This window comes from Hyperolius riggenbachi, chromosome 7 (genome assembly GCF_040937935.1).
Source record: "Hyperolius riggenbachi isolate aHypRig1 chromosome 7, aHypRig1.pri, whole genome shotgun sequence".
Taxonomy (NCBI): domain Eukaryota; kingdom Metazoa; phylum Chordata; class Amphibia; order Anura; family Hyperoliidae; genus Hyperolius; species Hyperolius riggenbachi.
Genome location: NC_090652.1, coordinates 143,754,260 through 143,765,257, shown reverse-complemented (window position 1 = coordinate 143,765,257; position 10,998 = coordinate 143,754,260). Strand labels below are relative to the sequence as shown.

General features: G+C 43.0%; 1 protein-coding gene across 1 annotated transcript in view; it reads right to left on the bottom strand.

Annotated features, from left to right (window-relative positions):
* Positions 1-266: 266 nt before the first annotated feature.
* Positions 267-10,998, bottom strand: part of SHISA9 (shisa family member 9) — a 628,900-nt gene continuing 618,168 nt past the window's right edge. The window contains exon 4 of the mRNA XM_068244713.1: positions 267-1,711. Within this exon, the coding sequence (XP_068100814.1) occupies positions 1,164-1,711 (548 nt within the window). The 3' untranslated portion in view covers positions 267-1,163. The remainder of the gene's footprint in view (positions 1,712-10,998) is intronic.

Sequence of the window (10,998 nt, the reverse complement as noted above, 5' to 3'; positions counted from 1 at the left end):
ATGTAAGCTAAATTTTTTTAAAGATTCTTTTCATTACTTTTGCTGGTCAAAACAAATGTGTTAAAAGGCCCTTAGGCAAACATACGTAACCTAAAAAGTACAAACAAACAAATGCCTAACACACTCAAAATATACTTAGTAAATATGTAAAACATGATCGAAATATCTTTAACATACTCAAAACCATATTACAAAGAAAAGACTAGTACTTAGCAAAATTTTAAGAACAAAGCAAAAAGATAAAAAGGATCAAACAAGACTCTTCATTGAACAATATAAATACATTAAAGGCACCGCCCACTTTGAATGTTTCCAGTTGAAAGCAAGTGTAAATAGGCATAACATTAAAGAAGTTGTTATAGACAGTGCATAATACTTTCTCCATCTGCTGTGGAATGCCGGGAAAGGAAGAACACATGGATTTTTGAAATCTTCCCAAATCATTCTTCAAATAAATTATTCTTATTTTCCTGTCCTGTTGTTGTAGAAGGTTACTCTCCATTTATACCATTTGATATTTAAAAAAACAATGTTTTTTTTTCTCCATTATCCTATCAACAGCTTGGAACTTTCCACCAATAAGAAAGTTCCATTCCCTTTTTATTGAAACATATTTAACAGTCTTATTGAGGTTCTTACCGTCTGTTTATTGTTAATTTTTTTTATTTAATTTTATTTAATTTTTTTGATTGTTTTTGTTTTTTTTGCTTTTTTTTTTTTGCTTTTTATGGATGGAAAGGCCTAAATTCCAATGGATTTTCACAGATGTGCAAAGTGATGATAATGAAATAAATCATTCTGAAACCAATGTTTTCCCTTATTATTGTTTTCTTACAAAAATATTGGCCCATGTAACTTTCTACTTTGTTATCTTCCCCTCTTGGGACCAAACACTCTGATTTTTGCAGAGATGAAGGCCCTGTTGTGCTACTTCATATCATAAAATTTAAATTTCTATATATTTTTTGTTTACAAAAAGCATAGGCAAACGTTTTTTTTTCTTTCATAATCTTCATTGTGAAGTAAAAATGGAATCCCTAATTGCATTCCTTGATGGTATTGCTAGACACGTGAATCCCAAACTGTTCCTCTCGATATGCTGCATACAAGGACTTCCATGTATTTACCCTCTGTGGTGTTTAATTCCAGTGGGGTGAAGTTTTTCAGACAGTTACTTCAGTTTTGCTGTTAGTTACAAAGTATGGCTGTGATTGAGCATAGTGATGATTCTGCGCTGGTTCATTTACTGATTCCACTGGGCAATGCTTCTTAGCTGCATAGGCCTGCCGCCGCAGGGAATGGTCACTGTGGTCCCACGTTTTGTAGTCTGGGGTGTATGATGAGGAAAGTGGATGATTATGCATTTTGTTCACTTTGGATTTCTGTCCATTTAATTTCAAAGTCCCACCCAGTGTGCCACCTAACGTGCCACTATGAGTGCCACCCAGTGTTCCACTACCAAGAGTGCCACCTAAAGTTCCACTCATTGAGCCTCCATGGGTGCCTCCAAGTGTGCCTCCCATTGAATTACTAAGACTACCTCCAATAGTTCCACCAAGACTTCCACCTAATGTGTTTCCATGAGTGCCACCTTCTGGGCTGTATGGTCTTTCTTGCTCCACCCGGACAGGGTGTAAAGGAAGGCTTCCTTTTGCTGCAAGCTCTGCAAGGTGTCGTCTTTTCGAATAGAAATCATCGTTTCCCTTTTCAGCTGTGCAAAACATAGGTAAATAAGGTTAGTATATTGAAAATTCATAGCTACAATATTTAAAGCATCATTGTTTGCATAAACATTACTGGACATATCAACTCAGTTGTTATATATGCTTTGATTATAACTGAATAAAAAAACAACAACATTTTAGCAAGTTTCCCAAAATATGTATATACTATAGAAGGACCCCCAAACTGACAGAAGAGACATCCGAACTCATAGACCGTACAGCATTTCAGGGTGAAATTAAAATGTGATTATGATGTATGATTATTACAGTTGAGGGAAATTATGGTGATTTTTTTTATAAATTAAAATTAATCTCACACTATATTAAACATATTTGTGAGCTATTGTAAACAAAAAAATGTATAATAAGGAAAGAGCAAGAATCCATGTTTAAAAAAAAAAAGAAGAAAAAAATTGACTGGAGCAGTTTTTGTTTATAACAGATCAGGAACGTTCTCATCCCCATTGGCCCTTCTGTCTACTGCTAAGGGTTTGGCATGTGACGGTAGGCAGGGACAAAGTGATGGGTGGGGCTGAGGAGGACCCAGCTCTGATGGTGCACATTGCTACCAATGACAATGTTAGTGGACGATGGAAAGTCCTAAAAAATGTCTTCACGCAAATAGGAAACAAGCTGACTCCAAGGACCTCCAAGGTGGCGTTTCCTAAATACACATGCATCAATAGAGGAGAAAATCCAACACTGCAGTTCAAAAGTGTCATTAATTGAACGCAGGCCACACATATGTGTCCTAATACATACTGTAGTTGCACTTGACTGCATAAAGCAGAAATGGTCCTACCGCCAGGTGAGGTGGATGGTAGTGGGTGCAGGGTGCAAGTGGGCAGCCATTTTGCACGTCAGTGCTCCTTCCGTGACTTAACCAACTTAAACTTAAAGTGGTTAGGGCACTTATATCCCTGTATGCTATATAGGTCAGATGAAGCAATGGTTTTGGCACTCAGTGCCGAAACTAGGTGCCACCATAGCAGTAATGTTACACTGCACAATGCGATAGCCAGATCCAGAATTACTCATCCCTCTGTGTTGCTATGATTTGGATAGAGAATAGTATTTAAGGCTGCTGGGGATTTGAACAGCAGTAGGGTGAGTCTTCATTCGGCTCACCCTGCGCCCACATATGTACTCAGGTCAGACATCAGGCAACATATTTGTTAATGGTTCTCCTCTGTGTCCTTCCTTATGTCCCCTTCACCTATCTATTTCCCCAGTTTTTGGGAAGTCTCTAGCTGTCACTGGGGCCCATATACCTCTTTCCCCTTCTGTGCTAAATCTATGATGCCAACAATCCTAAAGCAACGCTGAATTGCTGACAACCTTGATTGCCATACAAAACATTACTGTTTAGTTTTGCTAATGGGATGTACTGGGCAGGACAGTGGTGCCATTTATGACTGATTTTCACTAGTGATGTAGCGAACGGTTCCAGGCGAACTTTGGGGGTCCGCATTCGCCTAGACCAAGCAAACTTTTGCGGAAGTTTGATTCGCCCCATAATGCACTATGAGGGTCAACTTTGACCCTCTGCATCACAGTCAGCAGGCACATTGTAGCCATTCAGGCTACACTAAGCCCTGGAGCCCCACCCCCCTTATATAAGGCAGGTTTGCCGGCCATTACACTCACTCGTGTGCCTGCTAGAGACAGACTAGGGACAGCTGCTGCAGGCTTGTTCTTCTAGGGAAAGATTAGTTAGGCTCTTGGTCTTGGCTTGCACCTGGCTGATTGTTATTGCTAAAATAGCATCCCCTCAACAGCTCTTTTGAGAGATAATGTTTTCCAGATGTGTTTTTTTTTGTGTTGCTCACTGACATTATACAGCCCTATCTGTTGCAGCTGGACCTTGGTAATTGTTATTACTGTGCCAGCCAGGCCCTGCCTAACTATCTATACTAGGACACCTACCTATGCCTACGTAACTACTGGGGCACCTACTTACCTATACGGGGACACCTACCTACCTACCTATACTAGGACACCTACCTATGCCTACCAACCTATACTGGGACTCCAACCTATGCCTAGCTAACTACTGGGACACCTACCTATGCCTACCTACCTATACTGGGTCTCCTACCTATGCCTAGCTAACTACTGGGACACCTAACTATGCCTACCTACCTATACTGGGTCTCCACCTATGCCTAGCTAACTACTGGGTCTCCTACCTATGTCTAGCTAACTACTGAGGCACCTACCTATGCCTACCTACCTATACTGGGACTCCTACCTATGCCTAGCTAACTACTGGGACACCTACCTATGCCTATTTACCTATACTGGGACTCCTACCTATGCCTACCTACCTATACTGGGACTCCTACCTATGCCTACCTACCTATACTGGGACTCAAACCTATGCCTAGCTAACTACTGGGACACCTACCTACCTACATACAAGAAGATAATAAGGTCGTTGCTTCATTGTGGATAGACCAAATTTGATCAGCTGGACAGTCACTTTTGTTCTATCATTGAGCTACCACAGCCCGGCGACCATATGGGCTTGAAAACCGCCACGGCCTACGCTCTCACCACGGTGCGCACCAGTCCAGCACGGCCGTCACTACGCAAACAGCTGTTTGCGATGCGTTACACAGTGAGTTTGGTGCGTCAGTGTGAAACAGAACTCTAATTACACTCCCTGATTGATGTATACACATGCAAGATGTTTGTAAGCACTTTAGGCCTGCAATTTAGCATTCAATGTAATTTCTGCCCTTAAAACGCTGCTTTGTGTCACATCCAGATTTTTCCCCGGGACTTTGGGCATGTATCCCACTCCGCCATGCCCCCCTCCAGGTGTTAGACCCCTTGAAACATATTTTCCATCACTTTTGTGGCCAGCATAAATTTTTCTATTTTTTAAAGTTCGCATCCCCATTGAAGTCTATTGCGGTTCGTGAACTTTTCCGCGAACCGAACCTACCGCGAAGATTCGGAAGTTCGCGACATCTCTACTTTTCACTATTGTTGAACTGTTTGCAGTTATTTATGATACACACTTGCTGGGTTTCCCCAGCAGATGTTTAGTGGATGTGATTCAGGCATCTGTTTCTAGCATTACCAAAATGTTGTTGTTGGGTTATAGCTCCATTTATTTGGAAGACAAAGCAGGGTGGGTTTCAGTTTTTTTTTTTGCTACTATTATCTTTACAAGGTACAGATTCAACCAATTGCACTATGCACAAACAACTTGCACAAGTCTACTTTTTGAAGGGTCTATGTTAACTTATCAGTTGAAATATCCCCTATGTAGCTTCATACAATACTATGGGCTAAAGAGGCACAGCTTAGTTTGTGCAATGCAAGTTAAAATCCTCAGTGCACACTATGGGCTGTGTAGCGTGCGCTTCTAACTTATGCACGCTCCCTTGTATTTAGTGGCCACTCCTTTACTCCTGCCCTAGGCCCTGTCTCATCCTGTAGCTGCTTAGGACGTGATCCCCGCACTTTGATTGGCCCAATAGGCTGTCTGTCAAGTTAGAAGTGCACGCTATACAGCCCATAGTGTGCGCTGAGGATTTTAACTCGCACTGCTCAAACTAAGCTGCACTGCTATAGCAGTGCAGCTTAGCGAATCAAGCCCTATATCCCCAGTGTTTCAACATGACTCCATCTCTTAAAGTTTTGCATGGACCATTAGGGGCTTAAAGGGAACCTGAGAGGGCATTGGGGGAAAATGTATACATACCTTGGGCTTCCTTCTGCCCCTTTCAGACCATTGTCTCCCTCACCGTCCTCGATATGCAAATAAGTTCCTCTGAAGTACCCTATTACCTCATATGGCAAAATCCTCCCCTATCATATTTAAAATGATTACACCGGGTGGCTCTGCAGCCACTACTCCACACAGGACCTGATTACTACATTTGCAGCCTACTACAGAAGTAAGACAGCAGCCACATATACTCAAAAAATGTATCTATAAGGAGTATCTACACACCGACTAACAGACTCCCAGAGAACTCAGCTAGACATTGCCCTTTGACCTCTACAAAAAATATTCAGAGTCTCCTACTCGAGGTCTTTACAGAAGCTAATGAAAAATAGCAACTCCCCACTACCATGACTGAAGTCCTTTAAGTGGTACTTCCTGAATCTGGTAAGATCCCTACACTGTGTGATTCCTACTGATGCATATCCCTTCACCTAATGGACATAAAAATCCTTGCAAAGTTTCTAGCTATGAGCCATGCCTGGCCATGAGTCTTGATCTTATGGAGGGGAGAGCGAAGGCCTGGCTCAGTGCGGAGCTGTACCAAGGGACCCAACAGAATTCTAGGGGCTAGAGGAAGCCCCAGGTGGGTATTTTTTTTCAGGTTTGTCAGGTGTATCCTTTAACAACTCTGTTTCTATGAAGTGGCATTTTCTTTTAAAAATGTTTTTTTTCAAGTTGTCAATGTTTTTATACAACATCTGACATCTTAGGGAAGGAGTAAGTGCCCTTAGATTATTCGACTTGGTAGCCGATGGATATAATCAAGTTGGATGAAAACCGGTACGAAGAGCAGGCCGAAATTGGTTACATTGGCCACATTTATCCTTTAAAGTACAGAATAAGTCAAAAAGAGAATTAGGCAGGCCTTGTTGTATTTTTTCCATTTCTGTATACTTTACTAACAATTTGGAGATTTATTTTTAATGTATTTTAATGTTTATAAAAATGTGTTTTACTTTTTGACCACGAGATGTGCCCACACTTAATCAAGTGTACTGAACAAAACACTGTAAGCGATGTTAATGTGTGTGTTTACTTTCACTTTGGGAATGACCACACGTATCTCGCTGATGCTGGTAACCATTCATTACTTTGATTAGCTTTGGGAACACATTCATCGTTCAGGGACCAGATGACGAAGGGAACATGTGGCCGAAAACACTGAAGTACATATATACGTACCAGGGATCCGGAAGTGGTAAAAGATATGTGTTGTTAATGTTTTCTCACCCAACTTTTGGGTACATTTTCATTTGTAGAATGCTGAAAATTTAGTTTACAGAGATGTTGAGGGTTATTTCTTGGGAGATAACTGGGGTGAGAAAATGAATTGCATATGGGCCTTAGATCCCTCCTCATCCTACCACGACAAGTGGTGTCTGATAGCATCTAGCCTGACTGCACGGCTGCACACTTCATATATACATGTTCAAATGTGTCCAAATGCTGTAACTGTATCGTTTATATTGCCTGTCTGCTTACATATATGTATCGTATGTCCTGCTCGTTCTCACACTAGCCTTGTACTTGCCAAACCCAATTCCGGGCACGGCACGGTCGTGCTTGGCGAAATAAAAGATTCTGATTCTGATCTATCACCAGGTTAAATCACATCAATTAAACATTCTAGGCCTCAAAAAACTGAAGGCATACCCCGTTAAAAGATTGCATAGTAGTATTGTTATATATATATTGTTTACTATACTAGGAATGCTTTCATATAATAGTGTTGAGCTTGAATATTCGCCAAAGTCATTTTAACATTGAAAATTCTATTTTGGATTTTGAAAATATATTCACAATACCTCATATGGTTGTAGTATGGTCACTGAAAATGGATATAAGAAAGTAATGCAAAAATACAAATTTTCATCCTGGAATATAAGGACCATATTCAAAATTTGCTTGCTATTGCTAAGGCAAATATAAACAGGAACTCATTTTCTTTTCAAACCATATTAGGACTTCTATGATTCTATAAAATACTATTGACCCAGAAACCTCATCAATGTTCACCAGTCAGACAAAACACAACCCTCTGAGTATAAAAGTTTGCCCTGTATGGCTGCCTGCAAACACATTTTTACAATTGTGCTGCTTTCATGGAATCTACAAATGTATTTATTCATAACTAGCAAAATTATGTTCAAGACATTTTTGCTCGAAAATCAAATTTTGAATTACTGCATTTTCACAAAAGTGCGAAAAGAATATTGGCATTTTCACTCCTCACTGTTGTATAGCAGTTTTTATCAACTGAATTATGCAACTGAAAATTCACAAATGTTAAAGAGAATCTTTTATAAAAATAAGTGCCCCTGGGGGTACTTACCTTCGGAGGGGGAAGCCTCTGAATCCTATCCCCTTCCTCCTTTGCAGCACTGATCCAGCACTGGGACCCCAGCAGCAGACGGCAATATTTACCTTTCAGATCCAGCACAGGCACGGTACCATCTTCCCCTTTGGCTCTAGCAGAAATAGCCAAGCCCGATCGTGTCCATTCTTCCATGCAGGCGTCTCGCGGTAGAGTGGACCCGATCGGATTAGGCTAGTTCCTGCTGGAGCACGAGGAGAGGGATGGTACCGTGCCTGCGCTTGATCCCAAAGGTAAATTTCTTCATGTGTTACAGGTGCTATTTTGGGGGTGCCAGCACTGTATATGGGCTACACAGGAGGATGGGGGAAGCCTCATTAGGATCAGAATCAGAATCAGTTTATTCGCCAAGCATGACTGGGTCGTGCCCGGTATTGGGTTTGGCACCCAAGAGTAAGTCTTACCAACTGGAAGGCAAATAGTAAGAAATAGAGATAGCCAGAACGATTCGCCGGCGAACGGTTCCCGGCGAATTTCCGTGGTTCGTGTTTGCGGAGAACCGCAAACTTTTCCGGAAGTTCGATTTGCCCCCATAGTGCATCATTAGGGTCAACTTTGACCCTCTACATCACAGTCAGCAGGCACATTGTAGCCAATCAGGCAACACTCCCGCCTGGAGCCACTCCCCCCCTTATAAAAGGCAGGCAGCGTCAGGCATTGGACTCACTCATGTGCCTGAAGTAATTAGAGAAGGGAGAGCTGCTGCAGACTCACATAGGGAAAGCTTAGTTAGGCTCTTGTAGGCTTGTTAGCTTGCTCCTTGCTGATTCTTATTGCTAAAAAAGCACCCCTCAACAGCTCTTTTGAGAGCTAATCTTGTTCTTGTGAGCTATTTTTATGTGTGTGTGGCCCACTTGCATTATATACAGCCCTGTCAGTCAGTCGCAGCTGGCCTTTAGTGTAATTCCTACTGTGCCACTGCCAGGCCCAGCACATACAGTGACTACCTGTGAGTGTGTGACAGGCAGCTGCAGATTTGTAATCCCATCCCAATCACTGCACCTGTTCACTGTTCAGTGCACCTACCTACCTACGTGAGCACACGCATTGTTAATACCACCTGTCATTGCACCTGTTCACGGCGGTACCGGTGTGTGAGTGTGACAGGTGCACGTTTGTAATACCCATCACTGAATATGTACCTACCTGTTGTGTTCAGTGCACCCACCTACCTACGTGAGCGCACGCAGTGTGATATTTAATACCACCAGTCACTGTACCTGTTCACGGTATGTGTGTGTGACAGATGCACATTTGTAATACCCATCACTGCATATACCTACCTGTTGTGTTCAGTGCACCCACCTACCTATGTAAGCGCACGCAGTGTGATATACCACTCCTGCACCTGTGTGACTGCACCTTGTATTAGTCAAGTCAGTGCATACCTTTCACTTCATCCCCCCCAATATGGACAAAACAAAAGGCCGAGGCAGGCCACCTGGAAGGTCTGTTCGAGGTCACGCTGTCGTGATTTCGTGCGGCCCTCGACCAAAGTAGTGTTCAGGAGAGGGCACGTGACATCAACCCCCAATATAGTCAGGACGTAGTTGCCTATTTAACACAGAACACCTCATCTTTCTCAGCTTCTGCACAGAAGTGTGACATATCTTCCTCCTCCTGCTCCGATTCTGACACCCCACTTAAAACTCAGTCGGCCGCCACCACCAAAGTGCCATCACCCCAGGGCTCAGCGGTGTGGACATTTTTTTGTGTGTCTGCCTCAGATGAGAGCAATGCCATCTGTACTCTCTGCCACCGAAAATTGAGCTGTGGAAAGACCAAGACACGCGTAGGGACAACTACCTTAAGAAAGGCACATGATTACAAAGCACACACTGCAACTGGATGACCACCTGAGAAAAAAAGCAGCACACAAAAGCAAAGCCACACACTGCAGTGGAAGATTCCAGGCCGCAATTTGTTCTCAAAAAAGGCAATACCTAAACTGTACCGTGATGTTGAAAGGCAAGTGGTGACATCTCTGGCACACAGCGTTGGGTCAAGGGTCTATCTGACCACAGATGCCTGGTCTGCAAAGCATGCTCAGGCCTGCCCAAAGACTAAGTCAGTCCCCACACACAGCATCTCTGCCTGCACACCGTGTGACTACCTGCCCCAAGACTAAGTCGCTCCCCACACAGCATCTCTGCCCGCAGGCCAGTTGACTGCCTTCTCCGTCACCACCAACAGGGTCCAGGACTCCAGGCGGATTCCTGATTTTTTAAGGCCGCTGCTAGCACTGGCTGCTATAATAATTTTTCTGGTGTGTGTACATGCCTGCCTAATTTTTCTGGGTGCACTGCAGCTGCAACAACAAAACATAAGGCATGTACATGTGCCAATTCCCCTTCGTGATCATTACCTTGACACGGTGAAGGGGCTTGCGTATCACAATGAAGCAATGACCGCCAGCTATATGAGTGTCTCGGGGGGGGGGTGATCACACCCACAATAATAAGGTTGTTGCTTCATTGTGGACAGACCAAATTTGATCAGCTGGACAGTCACTGTTCTGTCATTGAGCTACCTCAGCCCAGCTACCATATGGGCTGGAAAGCCGCCATCACCTGCACTCTCGTCATGGTTCGCACCAGTCCAGCACGGCCATCACTACACAAACAGCTGTTTGCGGTGCGTTACACAGTGAGTTTGGTGTGTCAGTGTGAAGCAGTACTCTAATTACACTCCCTGATTGATGTATACACATGCAAGATGTTTTAAAGCACTTTAAGCCTGCAATTTAGCATTCAATGTGATTTCTGCCCTTAAAACGCTGCTTAGCGTCAAATCCAGATTTTTTCCCTGGACTTTTGGCGTTTATCTCACTCCGCCATGCCCCCCTCCGGGTGTTAGACCCCTTGAAACCTCTTTTTCCATCACTTTTCTGGCCAGCATAAGTGTTTCTAGTTGAAGTCTATTGCGGTTCACGAAAGTTTGTGCGAACCGAACTTTTGCGGAAGTTCGCGTTTGCGGTTCGTGAACCGAAAATCGGAGGTTCGGGCCATCTCTAGTAAGAAAAACTTTCCCCAGGCTCCATCCTCTCCACACTATATGCAAGAAAAGAATAAAATGATTTCTTTATAAGTGACATTGTTATCCACAATTATGACTGTAACACCATTGTAAAGCAGTCACATAAGTTCTAAGCTTAGTGT